General features: G+C 39.2%; 1 protein-coding gene and 1 long non-coding RNA gene across 4 annotated transcripts in view; one reads left to right on the top strand and one right to left on the bottom strand.

Moving 5' to 3' along the window:
- Nucleotides 1–21,078, top strand: part of Grik1 (glutamate ionotropic receptor kainate type subunit 1) — a 411,505-nt gene that overhangs the window by 358,108 nt on the left and 32,319 nt on the right. For all 3 annotated transcript variants that reach the window (XM_085832163.1, XM_085832162.1, XM_085832164.1), the window contains 4 exons: nt 808–1,011; nt 2,131–2,354; nt 8,251–8,369; nt 12,763–12,980. In XM_085832163.1, coding sequence (XP_085688289.1) covers nt 808–1,011; nt 2,131–2,354; nt 8,251–8,369; nt 12,763–12,980 — 765 coding nt within the window. The remainder of the gene's footprint in view (nt 1–807; nt 1,012–2,130; nt 2,355–8,250; nt 8,370–12,762; nt 12,981–21,078) is intronic.
- The window catches only part of LOC147000676 (uncharacterized), a 79,484-nt gene continuing 71,253 nt past the window's right edge, over nt 12,848–21,078 (bottom strand). The window contains exons 2-3 of the long non-coding RNA XR_015045693.1: nt 14,029–14,118; nt 12,848–12,914 (exon numbers count right to left, since the gene is read on the bottom strand). This is a non-coding gene — a long non-coding RNA (uncharacterized LOC147000676). The remainder of the gene's footprint in view (nt 12,915–14,028; nt 14,119–21,078) is intronic.

The following is a 21,078-nucleotide window of genomic DNA, read 5'->3' as shown; positions in this document are numbered from 1 at the left end:
GTGGTAGTAATTATTATAACAGTACAAAACAAAAAGAACTCAGGGAAGAATTAGTAACTTTACAGATGTGCGGTAGGAAGGCAGCCATTACTCATAAGATAAGGGTTTTATGTGAAAGCATCTAGGGGACCATTATCTTGAGTTCCAAGGTGATGTCAAATAAGACTATAAGACTGATAAAAGACGAAACCCTGGAAATAGCCAACCAGTATGCAGAGAAAGGACAACTGTAATAAGAATGGGACTGGGAGGAGAGGAGGGGGATGAAAAGCAAATAAGCAAATAAATTAGTGAATTTCCCAAGGAAGGAGAAAAATCAGAATATTTAGCATACATGATGTTTGAAAAAAAATGAAAAGACATATATGCTGGTATTTATGTCTCCTTTATACATAGACAGTCTTGGGCCACAGCCTAAGGCAAGGAGACTCCTACAAAAGAAGCCGAGATATGGTCATATCTGAAGGAGGATGTGGGACCCAAGTGTCTTCTGAGATTATCCATCAGCTCAGAGTCAAAATTTGAACATAATCATGCCTCTGTCACACCATTCACTAATCCTCTCTCCTACCACACAGTGAAAGAAAACATTGCCATCTAAAAAGGCAGGAAAGGAAGAAAAACACATGATGGCTTTTGTCACAGTGGCTTTTGTTACAAGTTTAGCAGAAACAGGAATGTCAGCAACTGACTTCAATACTTTCCACTCTTCAAAATCAACTTCAAATATTACACGTCTTCAGGCACTGGCAGAACACTTTCCTTTTCATGATAACAGAGCTTCCATACCCGGTTTGTTTCGCTTAGGAAGAGCCCTACGTGATGTACAGGAAATCCGATAAACCACTGTACGGAAATGACAGATTTGAAGGATATTGCCTGGATCTGCTGAAAGAACTGTCAAATATCCTAGGTTTCCTTTATGATGTTAAACTGGTTCCTGACGGCAAATATGGAGCCCAGAATGACAAAGGGGAGTGGAACGGGATGGTTAAGGAACTCATCGACCACGTAAGCAAAAACACACCTGACTGCAAAACGCTCTAAGGGGAGAAGTAAAAGGAGGAAAATACAGTTGATTCCATTTCAGAAGAACGGGTTTATGTGTTCCATGTTTACACACACACACACACACACACACACACACACACATGCACGCACACACGCACACGCACATTTCTTAAAAGGAAAAGAAAATTACCTAGATATGAAGTTTGCTTGGTTTGGAAGGGTGGGTGAAAATAAAAGTTGAAGATTAAAATTTATACATTCACCCTTTATGCCAATGAGTAAGCTTGAGAGGTTTCCAATTAAATTAAGAATTCTAGGACCTGCAATTTGGGACGCAGAGAAAAATCTCATCTTGTCACCTTATATTAGCCCAAGGTGTTCCTTCCTCTCTTCTCTACCAGAGAAGAGAGGTAAAGAGATTATCTGGTAATTTTAGTTTATGAATAGCAATCCTCTCTCTCTCTCTCTCTCTCTCTCTCTCTCTCTCTCTCTCTCTCTCTCTCTCTCTCTCTCTCTCTCTCTCTCTTTCTGTGTGTATGTATGTGTGTTGCTCTGTCTCTCTGTCTGTTTATCTATCTCTGTATGTTGCTCCATGTCTCTCTGTCTGTCTATCTATCTGTGTGCTGTTCTGTCTTTCTGTCTGTCTATCTATCTGTGTGTGTTGCTCTGTTTCTGTCTGTCTATCTGTGTGTGCTGTTCTGACTCTCTGTCTCTCTGTCTATCTCTGTGTGTGTGTTGCTCTCTGTCTCTCTGTCTGTCTCTCTGTCTGTCTATCTCTATTGTGTGTTGCTGTCTGTGTCTGTCTGTCTGTGTCTATCTCTGTGTGTATTGCTCTCTGTCTCTCTGTCTGTCTCTCTCTATGTCTGTCTGTCTATCTTGTGAGCATGCTCTCAGCATATGGGTCCTGTGGGTATGAGTATGTACCTTGCACAGACCCTCACCCCCTACCCCTTCATAATTTCTGGTTTCTCTTTGATAATAAATATTATAATATAAACAAATTTAGCTCATACTAGACACCTCTTGCACAAAAAGCACTTGAAGTTGAGATTAGGAGGTAGAGATACTCAGGAGAAGGCTAGTCCCTTGCAGCTGATGATCTGACACTTGCTTTTACAGAGAGCTGACCTAGCAGTGGCCCCTCTCACCATCACGTATGTACGGGAGAAAGTCATTGACTTCTCCAAGCCTTTCATGACTCTGGGCATTAGCATCCTTTACCGGAAGCCCAATGGAACCAACCCGGGTGTCTTCTCCTTCCTCAACCCCCTATCTCCAGACATTTGGATGTATGTGCTCCTCGCCTGCCTAGGAGTCAGTTGTGTGCTCTTTGTGATTGCAAGGTAAGTTCGAGAATACTGAATTCATGGCAAAGGCCTGGCAGTCACAGATGTCAAACATTCACAGTTTAAAAGTGCAATTTTATTTTTGCTCATTGTTGTATTTTTTTCAGGGTTTCCATGGAAAGCTGTTGAGTGCATTGAAAGCTAATGAGTCATAAAGATACATATTTTAAAGGAAGAGGACAGTCCTTTGTTGTCATTTAACTTTTTCTGTACTTCCAGTCACATAACATTGCTATCTGTTTTATTTTTCTGTGGAATAAAGGACAAAACGAACAATGGATTAACTGGGATATGTAAAATATTATTAAAATAATAATGAAATTATTTTAAGATATTTTGTTTGGGAATAATTAAAGAAGCCAAACAGAAAAGACAAGGTATCTAGGAACCACCCCAGCAAATAAAAAACATGGAGAGGAAGATGCTGAGGCCCTTAAGGGTAGACGTTTCTATGAGGTTCTTCTTTAAAATCATTAGGCAGTAAAAAAGAATATTGTGGAAGTCACACTGAAAAGAAATTACAGTGTGGAAGTTTGGTTGATTGATTGATTGACTGATTGATTGATTGGCTGATTGGCTGGCTGATTATTGATTTATTGCTTCTGTACTGGAGATGGAGTGGAGGGCCTTATGCATGTTGCCTAGCAAGCCCTCTACCCCTTAGCTACATCTTCAAGCCACTATAAAAGCTTTATGATACTCTGGAAGTGATTCCAGTTAAGCTTTATCTTTCAAGATTAAACTCTGTCCTTTGTATGTAACCATTATACTTTATACAAGTCTTCCAGAGCTTTTTATTCTCAGTAGAACATATATCCAAATGCCTTTGATACTGAATTTCAAACCACTATTTTATTTTTCTATTCCTCTTAAACCTTTGATGGCTCTAGATAAAGTATGCTTTTAAAATTTTACTTTTTATGTCATGTTTTCAATCTTTTTCACCTTTCAACAAAAGCTGGTAATTTTTTCCCTTAATCAATTTTTGTCTTCTCTCCAGTAATTAATAAGAGAAATATCTTTTCATGGTAACTCTTTGCCATTGTCCATTGTCTATTGTCCAGTTTTGATTATTTCCTGGTAACTTCTCCCCAGAATAATTACAAAGAAGGCTTGGGAAAATAACCCAAGCAAGACACATGCAGAAGTCTGGCAGTGGCGGCATATGCCTTTAATCCCAGCACTTGGGAGCAGAGGCAGGCGAATTTCTGAGTCCGAGGCCAGCCTGGTCTACAGAGTGAGTTCCAGGACAGCCAGAGCTATACAGAGAAACCCTGTCTTAAAAACACAAAAACAAAAACAAAAACAAACAAACAACAACAAAAAAAAGACGCATGCAGAAGATCTACAAGGCAGTCAAACGGAATAAGTGACCTCTGACGTATGGTTATTTAAGCTTTCAAAGGGACTAAAGATTGGGAGTTCTCAACATCTTGTAAAATGAGCTATTGCCAAATCTCAAATATTGTTTTTTGAAATAGTGATCAAAATTCTTTTTGCGCGCACACACATACACACACAACTTCAACTTTTCAGTCATGTCACAGTCAAGAACCATGTTCAGGATAATTTTTAAAAATCCTTGGAAATGATTTTTTTTAATCAGTTATTGCCTTTGGAGATTTGTCACAATTCCCAGGTAAAGTTCGTTTACCTGGGATAGCCATAAAGTAATGAAGTTCCCTCTCACAGGAAGCAGGCTACACTGGGTTGACTTGTTCCATTTCTTTAACCCTAATGAAGCAAGGAAAAAGACAGAGGACAATAAAAATGTAAGTTTTCAAATCCTGAGTCTAGGGTTTCTTCACACATAAATGATTACAAATTAATCAAGCATAAATGATTACAAATTAATCAAGGAAGGTCCTACTGATGGAGAAGTCTCTTGCTTAGTTACTCTAGCAAAGTTGGCCAAAGCTACCAGGAGGAAAACGGTATGTGAGCATCGTCTAGAAGGCCTCACAAGGACATGGACTGAAGAGGCCCTATTGCACTGCCTCTCACCTGTGACTTTATGTTTGTTATCAGGATATGTCAGAAAGTGTAACATTCAGAATATCTCTGCACTTTGTCCATTTCCTTATCAGCTCTTGATGACCCACCATCTGTATTTCACACTCAACTCCATATCATCTACATCTTTGAGTCTATTCTAATCCTACACTGTAGGGCCACTAAGTGCGATGCTCAGAATCAAATCCCCAGCCTGGTAAGCAGGTGCTGATTCCCCTATTCTTCCCATCATAATCTGGGACCATGAAATAGGTCACTAGGTCTCTCTGCACCAATAAAGTGAGCTGCAACGTGATTTTATTTGCCCTCAAATTCGGTAACATAGAAATGAGAACCAGTTAATCTCATTTGATCTAAAGAAGCTTTCAGATTTGTGTTGTGAAGTTTATCCTTTTATGTATTCTTCAAGTGAAAAGCTACAGACCAATCCAGCATTTAACACCCTCACTAAATAGATCCCTAAAAATCATTCGCTGAACTGAATAAAATCTATACGGTTATAAAACATCAATGTAACAAGGTAAGGAAAACCATAGACAATGACGGTGAAGAATGAGTGCTAACAAATGTGCATGTTAGTGTTTGGATTTGGCAGTTGACTCTAAAAATATTTAATTCTACAGAATTGGGTTCATGATGAACATAAAGCTGAACTGGGCCAAACTTCAACATACCGGGGCTAGCTTGCATTGGGGACTCACATTTGACTTCCTAAAATGAAGCTTTTTGTTGTTGTTTTGTTTTTGTTTTTGTTTTTCAAGGCAGGGTTTCTCTGTGTAGCCCTGGCTGTCCTGGAATTCACACTGTAGACCAGGCTGGCCTCGAACTCAGAAATCTGTGTGCCTCTGCCTCCCAAGTGCTGGGATTAAAGGCATGCACCACCACTGCCCAGTTTAAAACGAAGCTTTTAAGGTTGTCATCTAGCAAAAAGTAAAATCTAGGGACAAGAATGACTTCTTGAAAGCAGATTCTAAGGTTACAAAACCAATGGGTGATGACAACTTCAAACAGACCTTTCCCCACTGAAATTGATTGATCTTTCTTCAAAGCAACCAGTGTCTATCAACAATGAGAACTAGACAGTCCCCTCAACTAGTAAACGTCTCAGTGAGGAATATTTCGCAACTTTTCATTTAATGTAAACTTTGCATCATCTAAAACCTAACCCAAAGTACCAGGTTCACATGTGTAGACCCTCTGGATTCATTATGATGCATTTTGTTACAATATTTTCTTCTGAAATAAGGAAGGTCTCTCTATGCAATCCAGGCTATTCTTTAACTTCCTGCAGAGACAGACTGGCCCCAAACTGGAAGAGATTCTCTTGCCTCATCATCCCAAATGCTGGAATTATAGGCAGCACCACCATGCCTGTGAAATAATACCATCATCTATACAAGTTTTCACATAGATTCTAAATAGACACTTGTCCCTTTCCCATGTTCCAGGAAGTCAGCTGACCTATTGAGGGTCATCTGGGACAGCAATTTTAGATGGTTATTCCTGCAGATCATGTATTGGTCTTTCACTAGACCCTCTGCCGCTGACATGCTGTATTGTGTCACTGTGGCTATATTAAGCATGCTTTACGATTCTTAAAGGGAAATATCTCCACCTATACAAAACATGTGTGTTTCTACAATATAAAAAGCCAGTGTCTTACAGCATAGCCCGTCATTGTTTAATTTTCTTCAGTTCACATGCTTCCCAGGTCATTTGGAATCCTCGAGACAAGGAACTAGCAACCTCCTGAAGAGCTGAGACGTGTGCTGATGTTTAAGACCGTTTCCCTCTGCTCCACAGAAAAGCCACTTAATTGCTCACTAGTGTTAAAGTGTTAAACATGGGGGGAAACTAAGAGCAGCATGCCAAGGACACGTGCTCACCGATCAGAGTATATTTAATGAGCAAACAACAGGATATCAGGGGCTGGTAGTTTCCAAGCTTTATGGTCTATTTGAAAAGCCTGTATTCTTGAATGCGTAATCCTTCTAATTTATTGCAATTAATATTTTAAAGTTATTGTACCAGGGATAATGATATTGTTTAAGTCGCAGCATCTTTACTCTGCATGCTGTTTCAATTAGTAGGTTCATTAATACCGGTATCCTTTCTGCTCAGCAAACTACTATGGTTATGAGAGTGTATAAATTCAAAACTTAATCACACTGTTGCAACAGTAATTAAAATGTATTGGCACGGCACCGTCAATTAAAGCTGTGTTCATAAGCTCACGGCAACTTGTGTGGTGTACCCTGCAGCTTGAGGGATGCCACAGGAAAGAGTTGGATGATATTATGGTGCGATAAATGACCAAGCTGCTATCCTAATGCCCCGAAGACTCCATGAGAAGACACTGCACACTTTGCAGAAGGTGTCCAGGGCTTTAGAGAACATTTTTCATTTAGAGAAACTATCTTCCCAGTTCCTTGTACATGATGCACAGCATGTCTGGCTTCTCGCTGTAGATAATTTATTCACCTTAAGCCCAGTTCTCCCTGATGCATCTGCAACCTGCTATTGTTTATTGCTGAAGCCTTATGGGTTGGAGAGCATCCGCATGTTTCTCATTGGTGTTGTGGTATTTTAACAATGCTCTAACAATCCTCTTTGCCTTGAAAAGACCCAGCAGCAAATGGCAAAGCTTCCAGTGCTATGAATTATTGCCTTTTAAATGATTACAGGTTACTTTGATGAACATCTGGCAATGTTTTAATAAAACACACATGCACACACCCATATACATACACACACACACACTCACACACACATACCTTGCTATGGTAGCTCCCTAAAATACCCCTATAGCTGCTGTCTCCTCTGGATTACAAAAGTCAGACTTATTCTTAGAAAAATAGAAAGGACTAAAACTGTAATCAGTTCTCCAAATTATTATTTTAAATGTTACTTCTAAATATCTAAATTTCCCCCAATTTATAAAGAGGTAAACCGAGGGCAAAAAAATCAAATCAAATTCTTTGTGTAGATTTTCATCAATGATTCATTGTATTTCCAAAAACTTATTACCCATGGCCCCTTGCAAGCAGAGTGATAATAATGTCATAGAAAACATTTCACACCTAACAAGAGTTGGTGATTATGAGACTGCAGGGCATAATTTAAAAAACAATTCAATTAAAAATAAATCAAAAAGAAAACATGAGCTTCCAATTTCCTACTCTAAGCCTTGGAGTCAATGCTAATATACTATATTAATATATGTAATATACCTAGGCCTGGACTATGGTTCTTCCAAATTTAAACCTTGTCTTTTCATTAAAGGATTGAGGCTTATATTTCTATATAGTGTCTTTGAAACAAGATATATATGGCTCCCAAATCTAGCCCATTTTTTTACACGTTTGGTCTTGTCTCTGGTTTTATTATTCCTGCATCATTGGTGAAGTACTAGAATTTGTATACATGTCTGTATTCATGGAGCCATAAATGTCCCAGAAGAGCAAATGACCCCCACAGCATCTAGCAACATAATAACTCAATCGTGTAATTCCCATGAATCCCACCACTGCTCGTGTTGCCCCTGGCTGGGGCTAAATCTTGGGATAGGAAATCCTTTCTTTATGGTTAGCCAGTTGCTCAGTAAAATGGGAATGAATGAAAGCACCAAAGAATTCAGTAGACATAGGTCTGAAGAGTGTGATCCTAGCTGCCAACGTACTTGATTCAGAAGCTGAAAGTCAGTGGTGAATACTCTCCCAGGAACTTTTGCATTTAGTCCCACAGAGCTGAAAGACGCTACCCGAGGTCTTTGCTCCTACTGCTTCTGCTCAATGGTTGGATTTCTACGTTGCTCAGCACGTTTGACTCTGCTTCGTGTATGTGTGTGATATTTACAAACTGTTTCTGTTAACTATCGCAGGTTCACACCCTACGAGTGGTATAACCCCCACCCGTGCAACCCTGACTCAGACGTGGTGGAAAACAATTTCACTTTGCTAAATAGTTTCTGGTTTGGCGTTGGAGCTCTCATGCAGCAAGGTACACCGGTTGCCCATTTTGCCACTTGCATCCCACAGTCTGCTGACAGGCTTTCATGCTGGTAAACTCCACCATGAAGCTAGATGGTAGGAAGAAACACCAAGGGATATAAACTAATAGCAATGGACTTTCTAGCCAGTTCTCAAGACAAAGGCAGAAGTAGAGTCTAAATGGGATATTTTTGCTATGTATCTAAAAAGAGCACTTCTTCCAAACAATGGACAAATTTTCCTGCAAGTAGTGAAGAATAAGAAACCTATATTTGTTGTTTTCTCACTGATGTAATCAGATAACTGAATAGATGCAATTTAGGGAGTAAGGCTTTGTAAGTGACATATAATTAAGGGTACAGTCCAATCAGGTGTGGAACACATGGCAACAGGAGATTGGGGCAAGTGACACATTGTGTCTTCATTCAGCAAATAGAACAATAACTGCTGTGCCCCTAGTTTTTGTATTCCCATTATATTATCATTATTAATTTTTATCTGCAATGTCAGCCTGTAGAGTGGTGGTGCTGCTTACACTCAGGGTCTATCCTCCTCAGACAAACCTGTCTGGAAACTTCTTCATGAACATGTCAAGTGAAGTGTCTCCGAGGTGACCCTTAGTCTTGTCAAGCTATCAGTGTAGCTTATCCATCACAAAACCATAGACTTTTGTTGAATGGATGCATTTCCATAAAGAGACAATCTTTTCCTTCTTAGCCATAACTTCGCAAGTCAAAGGTTTAAATAGAATGGGATTTAAATCCTTGGAAGTTTGAATTCACTTGGATTCCTCCAGGTGCTGACAAGATCTAGAACTTCCACCTAATTGCCACTCAGACAAACCTTTCTGAAATTCAGCTTAGCTGCCCAACAACTTTCCACAATCTCCTTCAAACTGGTAACCATAGCAACTGTAGGGGTTGGAGACATAAAACTGAAACCAAAGAAATGTAATATATTTTACCTTACCCTATGATTTCAGAGATTTTTGCTTTTTTTGTGGAGGAGGGAGAAGTTGTTTTAACCTTTGGAAGAAATCCATCTTGATTTTTGGATTTTTCTTCAGTTTTGATTTCAAGCATATGGTGTACCAAATATTTCCAAGATTAAATGCATTCATTTAAGACAATCATAAGTCACAGATGCTGTTGTGTTTGGAATATCTTTTCATTTGACAATAAGCTGCAAAATAAATTGGCAAAAGAAAACCCAACTGGGATATACATTAACCATGTTTGTGATTTGGAAGTCAACCTGAGGTTTTTCACTAGGATGTTATAATATCATTTGAAATGTTTACAGTATGTGAATCCAACAGACAGAGAGAGGAAAGGGACAGAGACAGAGAGAGAGAATTCAAATAGATGTGTTGGCCTTCGTTGTAAAAATACTACATAATTTAAGAAATGAATACATTTTTGGAATTATATGAAGTGGTGTGGGGACCATTACATGGGTGTAGACATAACCAGATTTAGTAGAAATCACTTGCATGAATTTAAAGCATAAGACAGAGCTATGGATCCTGAAAGACACGCTGTTATAAGCTGTGCTTTACTCTTCCAGCACATTTAATTCTTCGGGGTACTTATCACATGATCAGTTACTCTCAGGATTAAGGAGGCCTCCTCCCATCCGTACAACTAGCCTTCTCCAGCAACTGAATAAAAAACAAACACACGCAGGTTTCCCTGAGCATGCTGCAGGCCTATGCAGTTTTGCACCTAGTGTCACATGCCTAATGTCCAGCTTTGAAACCTCACGCACACATTTTTGGAGTTTACCAGCATCCACAGCAAACTGTGAGATGCAGTGTCTGTTAGTTACCACTACCTTGGATACATGACAGTCAGCCCCAGCCAGACTCTGCTTGTAGGAAAGAAGTTGACTAACATTTGTCAGGTACAACAAGCATTTCCAAGTACAGCACTTATGACTGTTAGTGCATCTGCCTTGGGTACATGGCGTTGGACCAGGTAGATAACCTCTGTCGTGCTCTCCCCCTGCGTGCAGGAGCCTGTCCTGTCGTCGTGTTAAATTGGAAACCACTTTGCTGCATTTCTGTTTTAATGTGATGATCAGACTTTCTCTTTTCTACAGAGCCTGAGCAAAGTCTGGATCAGGATTGGCTGTCATGTCTGCCATAAAAGGCACTAACGAGACTCCAGCAAGTATTGCTCGTCCTGAGTATTTCCAGCGTGTTTAACTCGACACTCTTACCGTTCCCATGACGTCATCCTCTAGGACACTGAACATGCACAAATCATCTCTTTTTGAGGGAGGCCATTTTGAAATACTTCAGATAACATTAAGAATTAATTAATTAAGAAACTCCAAGAATTGTCTGAAAATTTTAAAATAATACAAAACAACATTGAGAAATTTCATTGAGATCATCTAATGAAAGTTTAATATGCAGTTTCATTAGGTTGCTACATGTTCCCCTACATTTTCAAGAATTTTTTTCTAAAATTATAAATACTTGTTTTAAAATTCAAAAATACAAATTTATGTTTGCATGCCAAATGGTTATTCATCTGTAAGTCCATTTCCACTTCCATACAATACATAATTTTGTGTGTACACAGAGAAATTGAAAGCTAGATTTTCATAAATGCAATAAAAATAACACAAGGATGAACTGATAGCAAGGAAATCTCTACCTATAAGGCAAGAAAAAATGTATCTTTAATGTGATATTTATCTCCCATGGCTATTTTATAAAATAAATGGTATTTTAATGGCAACTAACTAAAAACCTAAAATAATATCACGTTGCCACAAGGCTGCTAGATCAATTAAGCACAAAGATGTAAGGCAACCTTGGGCTTTAAGCGCACACACCCATAGGCATAGAAATCCTATTAAACCACAAGATAAAAACAACAGCAACAGATTATTCTGCTAAATCCTTGGAGGCAATATCATGGAAATGCTTACAAATTTGTTGTAATGTTACACACCAAAATTCAAACAAACAAAAGAAGGGAAAGCAAACGGTAGTGAAACCATGTAGCTCATCAAAGGGAGCCAAGCACAGAGACACTAAGAGTATTAAAAGAATATTTCTGTATTCAAATCCCAGATACTCTGCCAGCCTATATCTGCTTATCCCTAGATTTCAGTTGGTTTTGATTTTGTGAGCAATGCATGTGTCTGCTTGAAGATTAAACCTGAGAATACACTCACTCATTTGCAGACTAGTGAATTCTAATTTTTCTTCCCATCTCAGACCATTAGTACCTACACAATTTCAAAACATGCTATTAGTGTAAAGAAAGAATCCTCAAAACCGTATGTCTGACCTGCTGTACTCAAACCTTTCAGACCTCTGGAGAGTCAATAGGGGCTCTCCTCTCCCCTTTAACTGGACGTATAAACTCTGTTATGATTCCAGGTTCATGGAAGTAATACTAACACATCAGCGAGAGCTGGTTTCAGGCAAAAAGACTAACGGAAATGAAGTCATGTGTACTACTGGTGCCTTCCAACTTGCCTGTTTGAGATGTAGACATCCACAGCTCAAAGCGCACCTAGACCCTTTTCAGAACGTTTTGTTGGCCAATGGAGCCTTTTGGGGGAAAGAACACGTTTCTTTGTCAATACCTATTTAATATCCCCATGCTTCCTTTGAAAAGCAACATTGACCTGAATGGTAGTTAAGTGACGATTCCAACCAGGTACAACATCTCTCAGCCTGGGAAAATAGCCAGGTTTTCAACCAGTTCTTTATTTATGGATCAAAAATGTCTTTTGAAGAACATACTCTATTTTAGGCAAACAAGACTATAAACTAGATTTTTAAAAGGATATATATATATATATATATATACATATATACATATATTCTTGTTAAGAGTAACATGAAACAAAACAGGACTCATGTAAGAGCATGTCTGAGCTTCATTTCATATTATCTAAAAATTTCCAATCATTTTTTAAAGTTGCATGTTATAACTGAAATGATGTGTAAACTTTGTAAGTTTCTCACACTGTTTCACCTTAAATAAAAATAAGTTACCATTTTAAAGTCTTTCATCGTTATATAAATACCCAGAATATCTTATTTCCCTCTAAATAATGCATCAGGCAGTAATAAGGTCAGAATTCTCAGAATAAACTCTTCACATTTAAGCAACTAGCTACATTGTAGACAGTGTATCTTGGGGCTAAACTTTCAGTCATATTTCAGGTATCAACTTTGACTACTTGTGTTACAAGCAGAGGTAATAATTAAAGACGTAAAGAAGGGACCACTTGGATTCTGTTCCATTTCTAGAAAACACATTCATTTCATCTTCATTCAAGACAGTCTTTGAAGAGGCTCTTCCCCTTAGCATAACGACCAGTCCTTCATCTTGCTGACTCAGTTTAACACCCTCACTCTGATGATGCTGTCACAGGATCGGAGCTGATGCCCAAGGCTCTATCGACCAGAATAGTTGGAGGAATATGGTGGTTTTTCACCCTAATCATCATCTCATCCTACACTGCCAACCTGGCTGCCTTCTTGACCGTAGAAAGGATGGAATCCCCCATCGATTCCGCAGACGACCTGGCCAAACAAACCAAGATAGAATATGGGGCAGTCAGAGATGGCTCGACAATGACCTTCTTCAAGGTAAGAACCTTGTGAAGCCTGCTCAGTGTCTGTCTCATGCCAGTATGATGGTGAGAAAAATAAAAAGCCTCTTCAACTGGAGAAATGACACTGGGTAACATTTCTAATGGCATGAGTTTCTAATGCTTTAATCTCATTATAAGGAACTATGTCCTTACCACAAAGACCCTCTTCTGTCCCTTCTTTGATCCCTATTTTTTTTATTTGCCTGTTTACTTGTTTGTTTTTGTGTTCTGAAACAGGGTTTCATGTAGCCCAGCGTGGCCTCAAACTCAGCTAAACCCAGCCTTGAAGTCACGATCCTCTTGCCATTACCTCTCAAATATTAGAATTAAAGATGTGGGCCACCCCACTCAGTCTGATTGCCAGTTTAATACACTCAAATCTACAGATTAGTATTTCCTCTGGCCTAAAGTAATTTACATCTATTATTTGTTGTGCCACACAGCATGGCACAAGTCTGGCAGTCGGGGGATATTTGTGGGAGTTGGTTTCCTCCGTCTTGTGGGTTTCAGAGATTGAACTCAGGTCATTGGTCTCTGCAGTGTCTTACAGAGCCCACCCCACTGCCCCCTCTCTGGCCTTTATATTTGAATAATTATACTTCCTGAACAAAATCTAATCATGCTTTCCAAAAGATAAATATTTAAATAACATTATATTTTCTGTTTAGTATTTATAAGATAGAAGCATGTGCCAAAAAAAACAAAAACAAAAACATAAACATATGTTGTTCTTGGAACTAAGTTGTAGCAGTAAAATCAAAAGGTTCCCAGGGAGTTGGCCGTGTCTGAAGTTATCCAGAATCTATAAATGCTTTATGGGCACCAAAAGGAGAATTGTGTAAAACTGGGTTGGGTTTTATGACCAAGTCCATTTCACTATCCAGGTCTTTTTAATTAGTGACTAACAATAATGAAACTCATTTTTGCCTTGCTTATGGAGTAAGCCTTAGTACTTTTATTATCAAACCTCAATTATTATAACTCCCATAAAATGAATTCTAATAGACCCAATAGGTTTAGCAACCACAGGGTGTGGCACTTACCTTTATGAATGAAGAAGACAAGAGTTCCAGGACCTGAATTCTTTGCATAGTCACATGCCTGGTCCTTTCCAGCAAAGGGGCTGAAGCCATCTATTAAGAAACACTGATGAACGCATAAATACAAGTTTAAACTACTCCTGTATCTCATCTCACTACAGTCTGAATGGCTACCACAAAGAAAGAAAAGAGATGACAATAAATATTGACAATGGTGTGGAGAAACAGGGAACCTTATTCATGCCTGTTGAGAGTATAGCATAGTATAGCCATTATAGGAATTAGTACATAGGGATCTCAAAAAATTAAACATAGAACTACCATATGCCCCACTGTACCACTCCTGGGCATATACCCAAAGGTATTTATGTTCTACTACATGCATGCTTGCAAAATCTGCACTTGACTTAGCTCTATTAGCAATAGCAAGGAATGACCAGCTTAGATATCCATCAACATTTAACTGTAAACAAAAATGAAATCATGATATCCATGTAACCATGGATAGAGCTAGAAAGGAAGGAAACAGATTCTGGCAGAAGTAGAATATTGTCTGTCATGTATGTCTCCAGCTCATAATGCCTGTGTGTGTATATAAAGGTTGGTCTGTGAAAGTAGACATGAGACCAGGAGAATGGAGGGAGGTGTTGTGGAAGGAGAGGAGGACACTGGGGCACAAGTGACATGAAAGCAGAAAGAATCTGGGATGAGTAGCTAAAAGGGAGGTGAGGGACACGGGAGAGAAACGGGGACATGGTAAAAGAACTAACAACACATGACCTTTCAGGACCAAAGCTAATACTTTCCCTACTAACTAATTTTCTTTTTTTTTAATAATATATTTTATTATGTATTTTCCTCAATTACATTTCCAATGCTATCCCAAAAGTCCCCCATACTCTCTCCCCTCTCCCCCATTTCCCTACCCACCCTTTCCCATTTTTTTTTTTTTTTTTTTTTTTTTTTTTTTTTAGTCCTGGCGTTCCCCTGTACTGGGGCATATAAAGTTTGTGTGTCCAATGGGCCTCTCTTTCCAGTGATGGCCGACTAGGCCATCATTTGATACATATGCAGCTAAAGTCAAGAGCTCCAGGGTACTGGTTAGTTCATAATGTTGTACCACCTTTTAAAACTACAGAAAATAAACATTAGTGGTATAAGGGAATGATCTTATTAAATGGTCATAGAACAGCATTTGTAACCAGAACAAACCTAAAAGCATCTTTGCAAACGTCACACTCGGATTCCTAGAAATAAAGGTGTCAGCCCGGCCTGCGTGTACTTGTGACGTTTACTAACTTTGGAACAAAAATTACCAGGAGAAGAAGGACAAAGGGGGTGCTTCACTGTGTAGCAGTCTCCATTCATTACCTAAGTGAAGAATGTTAGCAATGGTTGCAATAAGGACAGAAACTGATGTTGGGTAAACATACCTAGAGATCTATTAAGCAGCAGGCTAATGTGAAAAGGCAGTATATACTTTCCTTTTATGTTAAGAAAAGCTTTTTTAAAGATTTATTTATTTTGTATATGTGAGTACACTGTAGCTGTTTTCAGACACACCAGAAGACAGCACCATAATCCCATTTCAGATGGTTCACCATGTGGTTGCTGAGAATTGAACTCAGGACCTCTGGAAGAGCAATCAGTGCTCTTAACTGCTGAGCCATCTCTCCAGCCCCAAGAAAAACTTTTTTTAAAAATATTTTCATATTAAGGACAAAGTCACTAATTTAGTAAGTATATGCATTCCAGAGATTATGTTTCCCTTGGAGGGAGATATTTAGGAATGATTTTATATACATACACACACACACACACATATATATATATATATATATATATATATATACACATATATACCATATATGTGTGTGTATAGACCATATATATATGTGTGTGTGTGTGTGTATAGACCATATATATATATATATATATATATATATATATATACAAGATTTCCCAAGTTTCTAAAAATTTTGGTATTTTCCTAAAATCAGTCCGTGAAGAGTTTATCAAAGTAAACTTCCATTAAGGTTTTTGTCATAGACAAGGGAAGTCACTGGCCAGGCACAGGAGACAGAGGAAAAATTATCAAAGTAAATTATGTGTTTCTGCAGAACAATCTAAAATGGTTAGTATTGCATGGCATTATCAAGGAATCTGGAAGTATGGGGAAACGGGCTACTGTGATTTCCCAGGCCGCCACCGTCAGAAAGGCTGCCCCCAAGGAAGAAAACTAATAGCAATAAATGTCCAAAAGAGATCCCAAGCACTTTCAGATGCTCACTACCAACAGTGGGGGAGGACCGCTCTGTGAACAGTAGACCTGACCTAACTTGAGCAAAGCTAGGTCCACTTCAGAGAGTTCTAGAAAGTTTCCTCTTCAAGGGTGGAGAACTAATATTTTTTATTAATGTATAACCAGAACACAATCTAGTGACTGTAACATAGTAGGTAGTCAAAAATATATTCACAGTATAAACTAGTGACTAGTACATAGGAGGTCCTTCGAAAACATGTTCATGGTAAATGCAAAATGTAAAATACATTATCCAAGAGATATATAGACATCTAGACATAAAGACAGAGAAATGCACGCACACACTCACGCACACATGCACACAAGCATGCACATGCACACAAGTATACACACACACACACACTTCCACACAAGCACCCAAACATGCATACAAACACACACATGCACACACACACATACACACGCACACAAGCATGCAGGGAGTGAAGAGGTGGCTAGAAACACAGACCTACTGAAGAAGAGTCCCTGTTTTCCAAGTCCCCCACTTTATGTGTCAGCCTGTGGCCCAGGAACCCTGTTTATCAAGAGAGAATTTATTTGCAAAAAAGAAAACAAGTACTGAATCTGATTTTGTTTTCCCCTTGGGGGAAAGCAAGATGTCAAAAAGGGTGCAGCTTCAAGCTTAAAGAGTTCATAATCTAGGCTGTCCTACAAGAGAAGGAAACACCCAGCCTTTTAGCTGTTGGGACAGTTTCGGCCAGACTTCAGTCTCTCAGTGACAAGTTACAAGTTCAAGGACTCAATCCTATCAATGCCACCCTTGCTATGCCTCCAGGCCTCCGTTTCTCCCAGCCTTTACTTCTTAAGCCAGCATTTCCCAGTCTGTGGGATGGGCTCCCCTTGAGGGATGCGGGGGTCAAACAACGCATTCATAGGGAACACATATCAGATATCCTGCTTGTCCGATATTTACATTACAATTCATAACAGTAGTAAGTAAAAATAATTTTATGGTTGTGGGTCACTACACATGAGGAACTGTATTAAAGGGTCACTGCATTAGGAAGGCTGAGAGCCACTGACCTAAGCGAAAACAAGAAGCAATCCTGAGTGGTAGGATTTGGCCTAACCTAGCACATTCTACCTGGTGGCTGAAGCAGAAACAGAAAGACTACTCAGTCATGAAAAAGACATTTCACATTGCATGGCACTTCAGTGAATGTCTCTTCCAAGCACCCTTGCAGTAACCTGTCCCTTCATTTCCAAGGTGGGTTCAAACCATTCCAGAGCTAAAGAATTGGCAGGCGTAGGGGCCATGGCTATTACCAAAATCCACAACCAAAAAGAATGTACTGATTCCTCACATTTACTCTCCAGGCTATAGCAAAGTGGTTTTGGTTTGGTTTGGTTTAAAGTATTTTACATTTATTTATTTATTTATTTATTTATTTATTTATTTATTGTGTGTGTGTGTGTGTGTGTGTGTGTGTGTGTGTATACACATGTATGCATGTTATGAAGTGTCTGTAGGTCAGAGGACAACTTGCAGAACTTAGCTCTCTGCTTTCACTATGTGTCATTTCATGCCTGAGTAGTCTTTCTGTTTCTGCTTCAGGCACCAGCTACAATGTGCTAGGTTAGACCAAATCCTACCACTCAGGATTGCTTCTTGTTTTCACTTAGGTCACTTGCTCTCAGCCTTCCTAATGCAGGGATACAACTAAGATTATCAGAATCGGTTATAAGGACTTTTACCCTCTGAGTCATCCCTCTAACCAAGAATGATTCTACACCTACAATAGCAGTTTAAAATAAAATAACTTACCAGAATTTAATAAGGAAAGCTGTCCACACAATGTTACTGCCAAGCGCCACTCTCAGTGGTTGTTTTTACTGAAGTGTTGTCTCCAATGTGTGCCTGAGAACTACTTGCAAACATTTAAATCAAAACTCATTGGCATTTTCTTCTAGACTTTGACATTTTTACAAACAGCACGATACCTTATATTCTAGAATACCTGCATTCAATTCTCAATTTTTTTTTTAAATCAACAAAATTTATGCTTCTAAAATAGTCCAAATGAGTTTCCCTATTCCTTTATCTGGATTCTGGTTAAGTGCGGATTAGCTGACTTTTTCAAGAAACTCATTTGGACTATTTTCAAGATGTATATATTTAGAATGCGTGCGTGTGTGTGTGTGTGTGTGTGTGTGTGTGTGTGCGCGCGCGCACGCGCGCATTCCTATACATGAGTTTAAGTGCCCACAGAAGCAAGCAACGGGCATAAGATCCTCTGGAACTAGACTTACAGGAGATTTTGAGTAGCCCAATATGGGTGATGGGAACTGAATTTAGATTCTCTGGATGAGCAACAAGTGTTCTAACTTCAGAGTCATCTTGTAAACCCCCTTTGCTGACATTTAAAGAAAAACTAGGTCACAGAGATTTGTGTCTTAGATTTGGAAGCCTTCTAAACTTTTTTTCATTGAGTCATTTGTATGTGGGAACACATTGATCTTCAAAGACTGTGTGAGAGATAGAGAGAGAGAAAGGCAGGTAGAAAGACAGGCAGAAAGACAGAGAGATCGAAAGGTAGCTTATGTTACACAAAGTTCCAGAAACCTTTAAACAGACATCTTGAGATTCTCGAACAATGATCATAAGGAAAATAATAACTGTATTTCTTTGAGCAAGGTCAGAGAACTAATTATATTTATTATACCTACATTTTCAGAAGTTCACGGGCACTTTGAGTCTCAAAGTTTTAATCACCAGGGATGATATAATAGTCTCTGTGATCAAAGTGTGACATTTATTACAAGGACAATTAGCAAACCATGGTTAGGGAAAGGCCAAGGACTTCACCAGCCATCCTGGTACTGTTCAGTTTGCTTAGGAAATTAGGTATCAGGGGACTACTGTGTTCTCCTTATCATGACTTTATTTATAGACAAGTTTATCAGTCAAAACTTCATAATTCAGTAATTCAACAGACTCAGCAGAAATTGCCAACCAACTTTTTTGTTAGTACTTGGCATGAAATGAGGCTGGTTAGCAACCCAGTGTTAACTATCACACTGTCTTCCCTCTGTTCTGCTGGTAGGTGGCTTATCCCTTTTAATCACTGAAATACTGAACAGGTAAGGCTCTTGCTGCTCTTCTGACTTCCTGGGGCCACCATCAACATAACAGGAATCAAGGAACAGTCAGTACACAGGTTAAGGTCTGTGGATGCAGCTTGGCTATAACTTTCCTACACTTACCTGGCCTTTTTCTGTACTTTCTAGCAAAGAGAACTGATAGCCACAACATCCAATTACACGTTTCCTTCCAGAAGGGACATTATTTCTCTATCTCTCATAGAAACTAGAAATGATACCTGTGCACAAAGCTGTTCTTTCTCCTTGTTATAACTCTATTAACTGGCTCATTAAATAAGGAACCTAACTTCAGTGTCACATGACAATATAGTATGTCACCTCCCCCAAAGGAGATAGGTGAGGAGGCCTAAAACAATTATTTACAGACACCTTCTGTGAACCACCATCCCAGGAGGGTATTGGTTTTCATGCATGTTTCACACATAAGAAATACCGTAGATCATCTCAGGAAACCTACTACTATCAAATTCTCAAATGCTAGGTTGTGTATTAAAGTCTCCAGGGAAACACTCATATGCAGCATCTGGAGCCGTATAGCCTGGATTCAAATCTTGACTCTCACTAATTAATTATGTGGACCTTGACAGGTTGCTCCAATTCTCCATACCTAACTTCCCTGCCTGTAAATTGAAGCTAACATCTAAGCCATGAGATAGTTTTCAGGGTTACAGGACTTAATGGAGGGAATACCCTTACCCAATTTCCTTATCAAATGGTAAGCAATTTAAAAGCTATCACCATTATCATCAATTTCTCACAGTTTCACTCTCCGTAGACTTAAATTTTTACCGTTCTGGCCTTTTTTCAGCCACTTTGCTCAGTAATCTCTAGATCGTGTGCCTCCTGTTAAATCCCAAGCCAGTACCAGGTCCCAAGATCTGAAAAACATCCAGTAGTCTTGCCAGGCAAAAAGTCCCGGGTCTGGAAGCATTTCCTGAACACATTCACTGCATTTAAAGACATTTCCCATATGGCTGATGAGCAGAATTCTGCAAGGCAGGTCAATTTAACTCAGCTCAGGATTTTTTCCAGTGTCTCCAAAATGTCAACACCAAGGCTGGACGCTGGCAGTGTAGAAGGTAGGAGGGGGGGAGGTTAAACTCTTCTGCAAAGCTTGGTGCTAAGAAGTGCAATAGCCATACACGCCAGGTGCAACCTGTTAAATACAGTACAGCTCTCACTCCACACACAGGATGTGAAATAAGCGTAAGGGTTCCTGTGAGTCAGATTGGCTATGAAAGAGTCGTGTAAGAGAAACTTCTCAGTAGAATCCTGCCTGGTGAAAAAGTCACTGTCCTCCCAGACTCAAGCCAGGGGATTACAGAGATTAGATCTACATTCTGCCTGAAATGATGTGGATAAAATGGGTTTTAAGAAAATCATCACGGACTTGTCATTGCTGGCTTTCATGGTCTAGGGACTTTGAACCAGCTGTGGGAATTAGGAATGGTAACCTCTGTGATCTCCTGGCAGCGAGAGTGGTTAGTGCCATCGGCAAAGCTGAAGCTATTTCAAGAAAATCTCTGAGCCCAGCACCTGTGGAACTGAAGCTATCACAGGGAGACAGAGTTCAGACAAAACCAGTGGGAAACAAAAGACGAGAGAAAGTCCTCGAACTTTTCTACACA

Source organism: Mus caroli, unplaced genomic scaffold, assembly GCF_978045245.1.
Source record: "Mus caroli unplaced genomic scaffold, Mus_caroli_1 scaffold_17, whole genome shotgun sequence".
NCBI lineage: Eukaryota > Metazoa > Chordata > Mammalia > Rodentia > Muridae > Mus > Mus caroli.
This window is presented reverse-complemented; position numbering and strand designations above follow the sequence as displayed.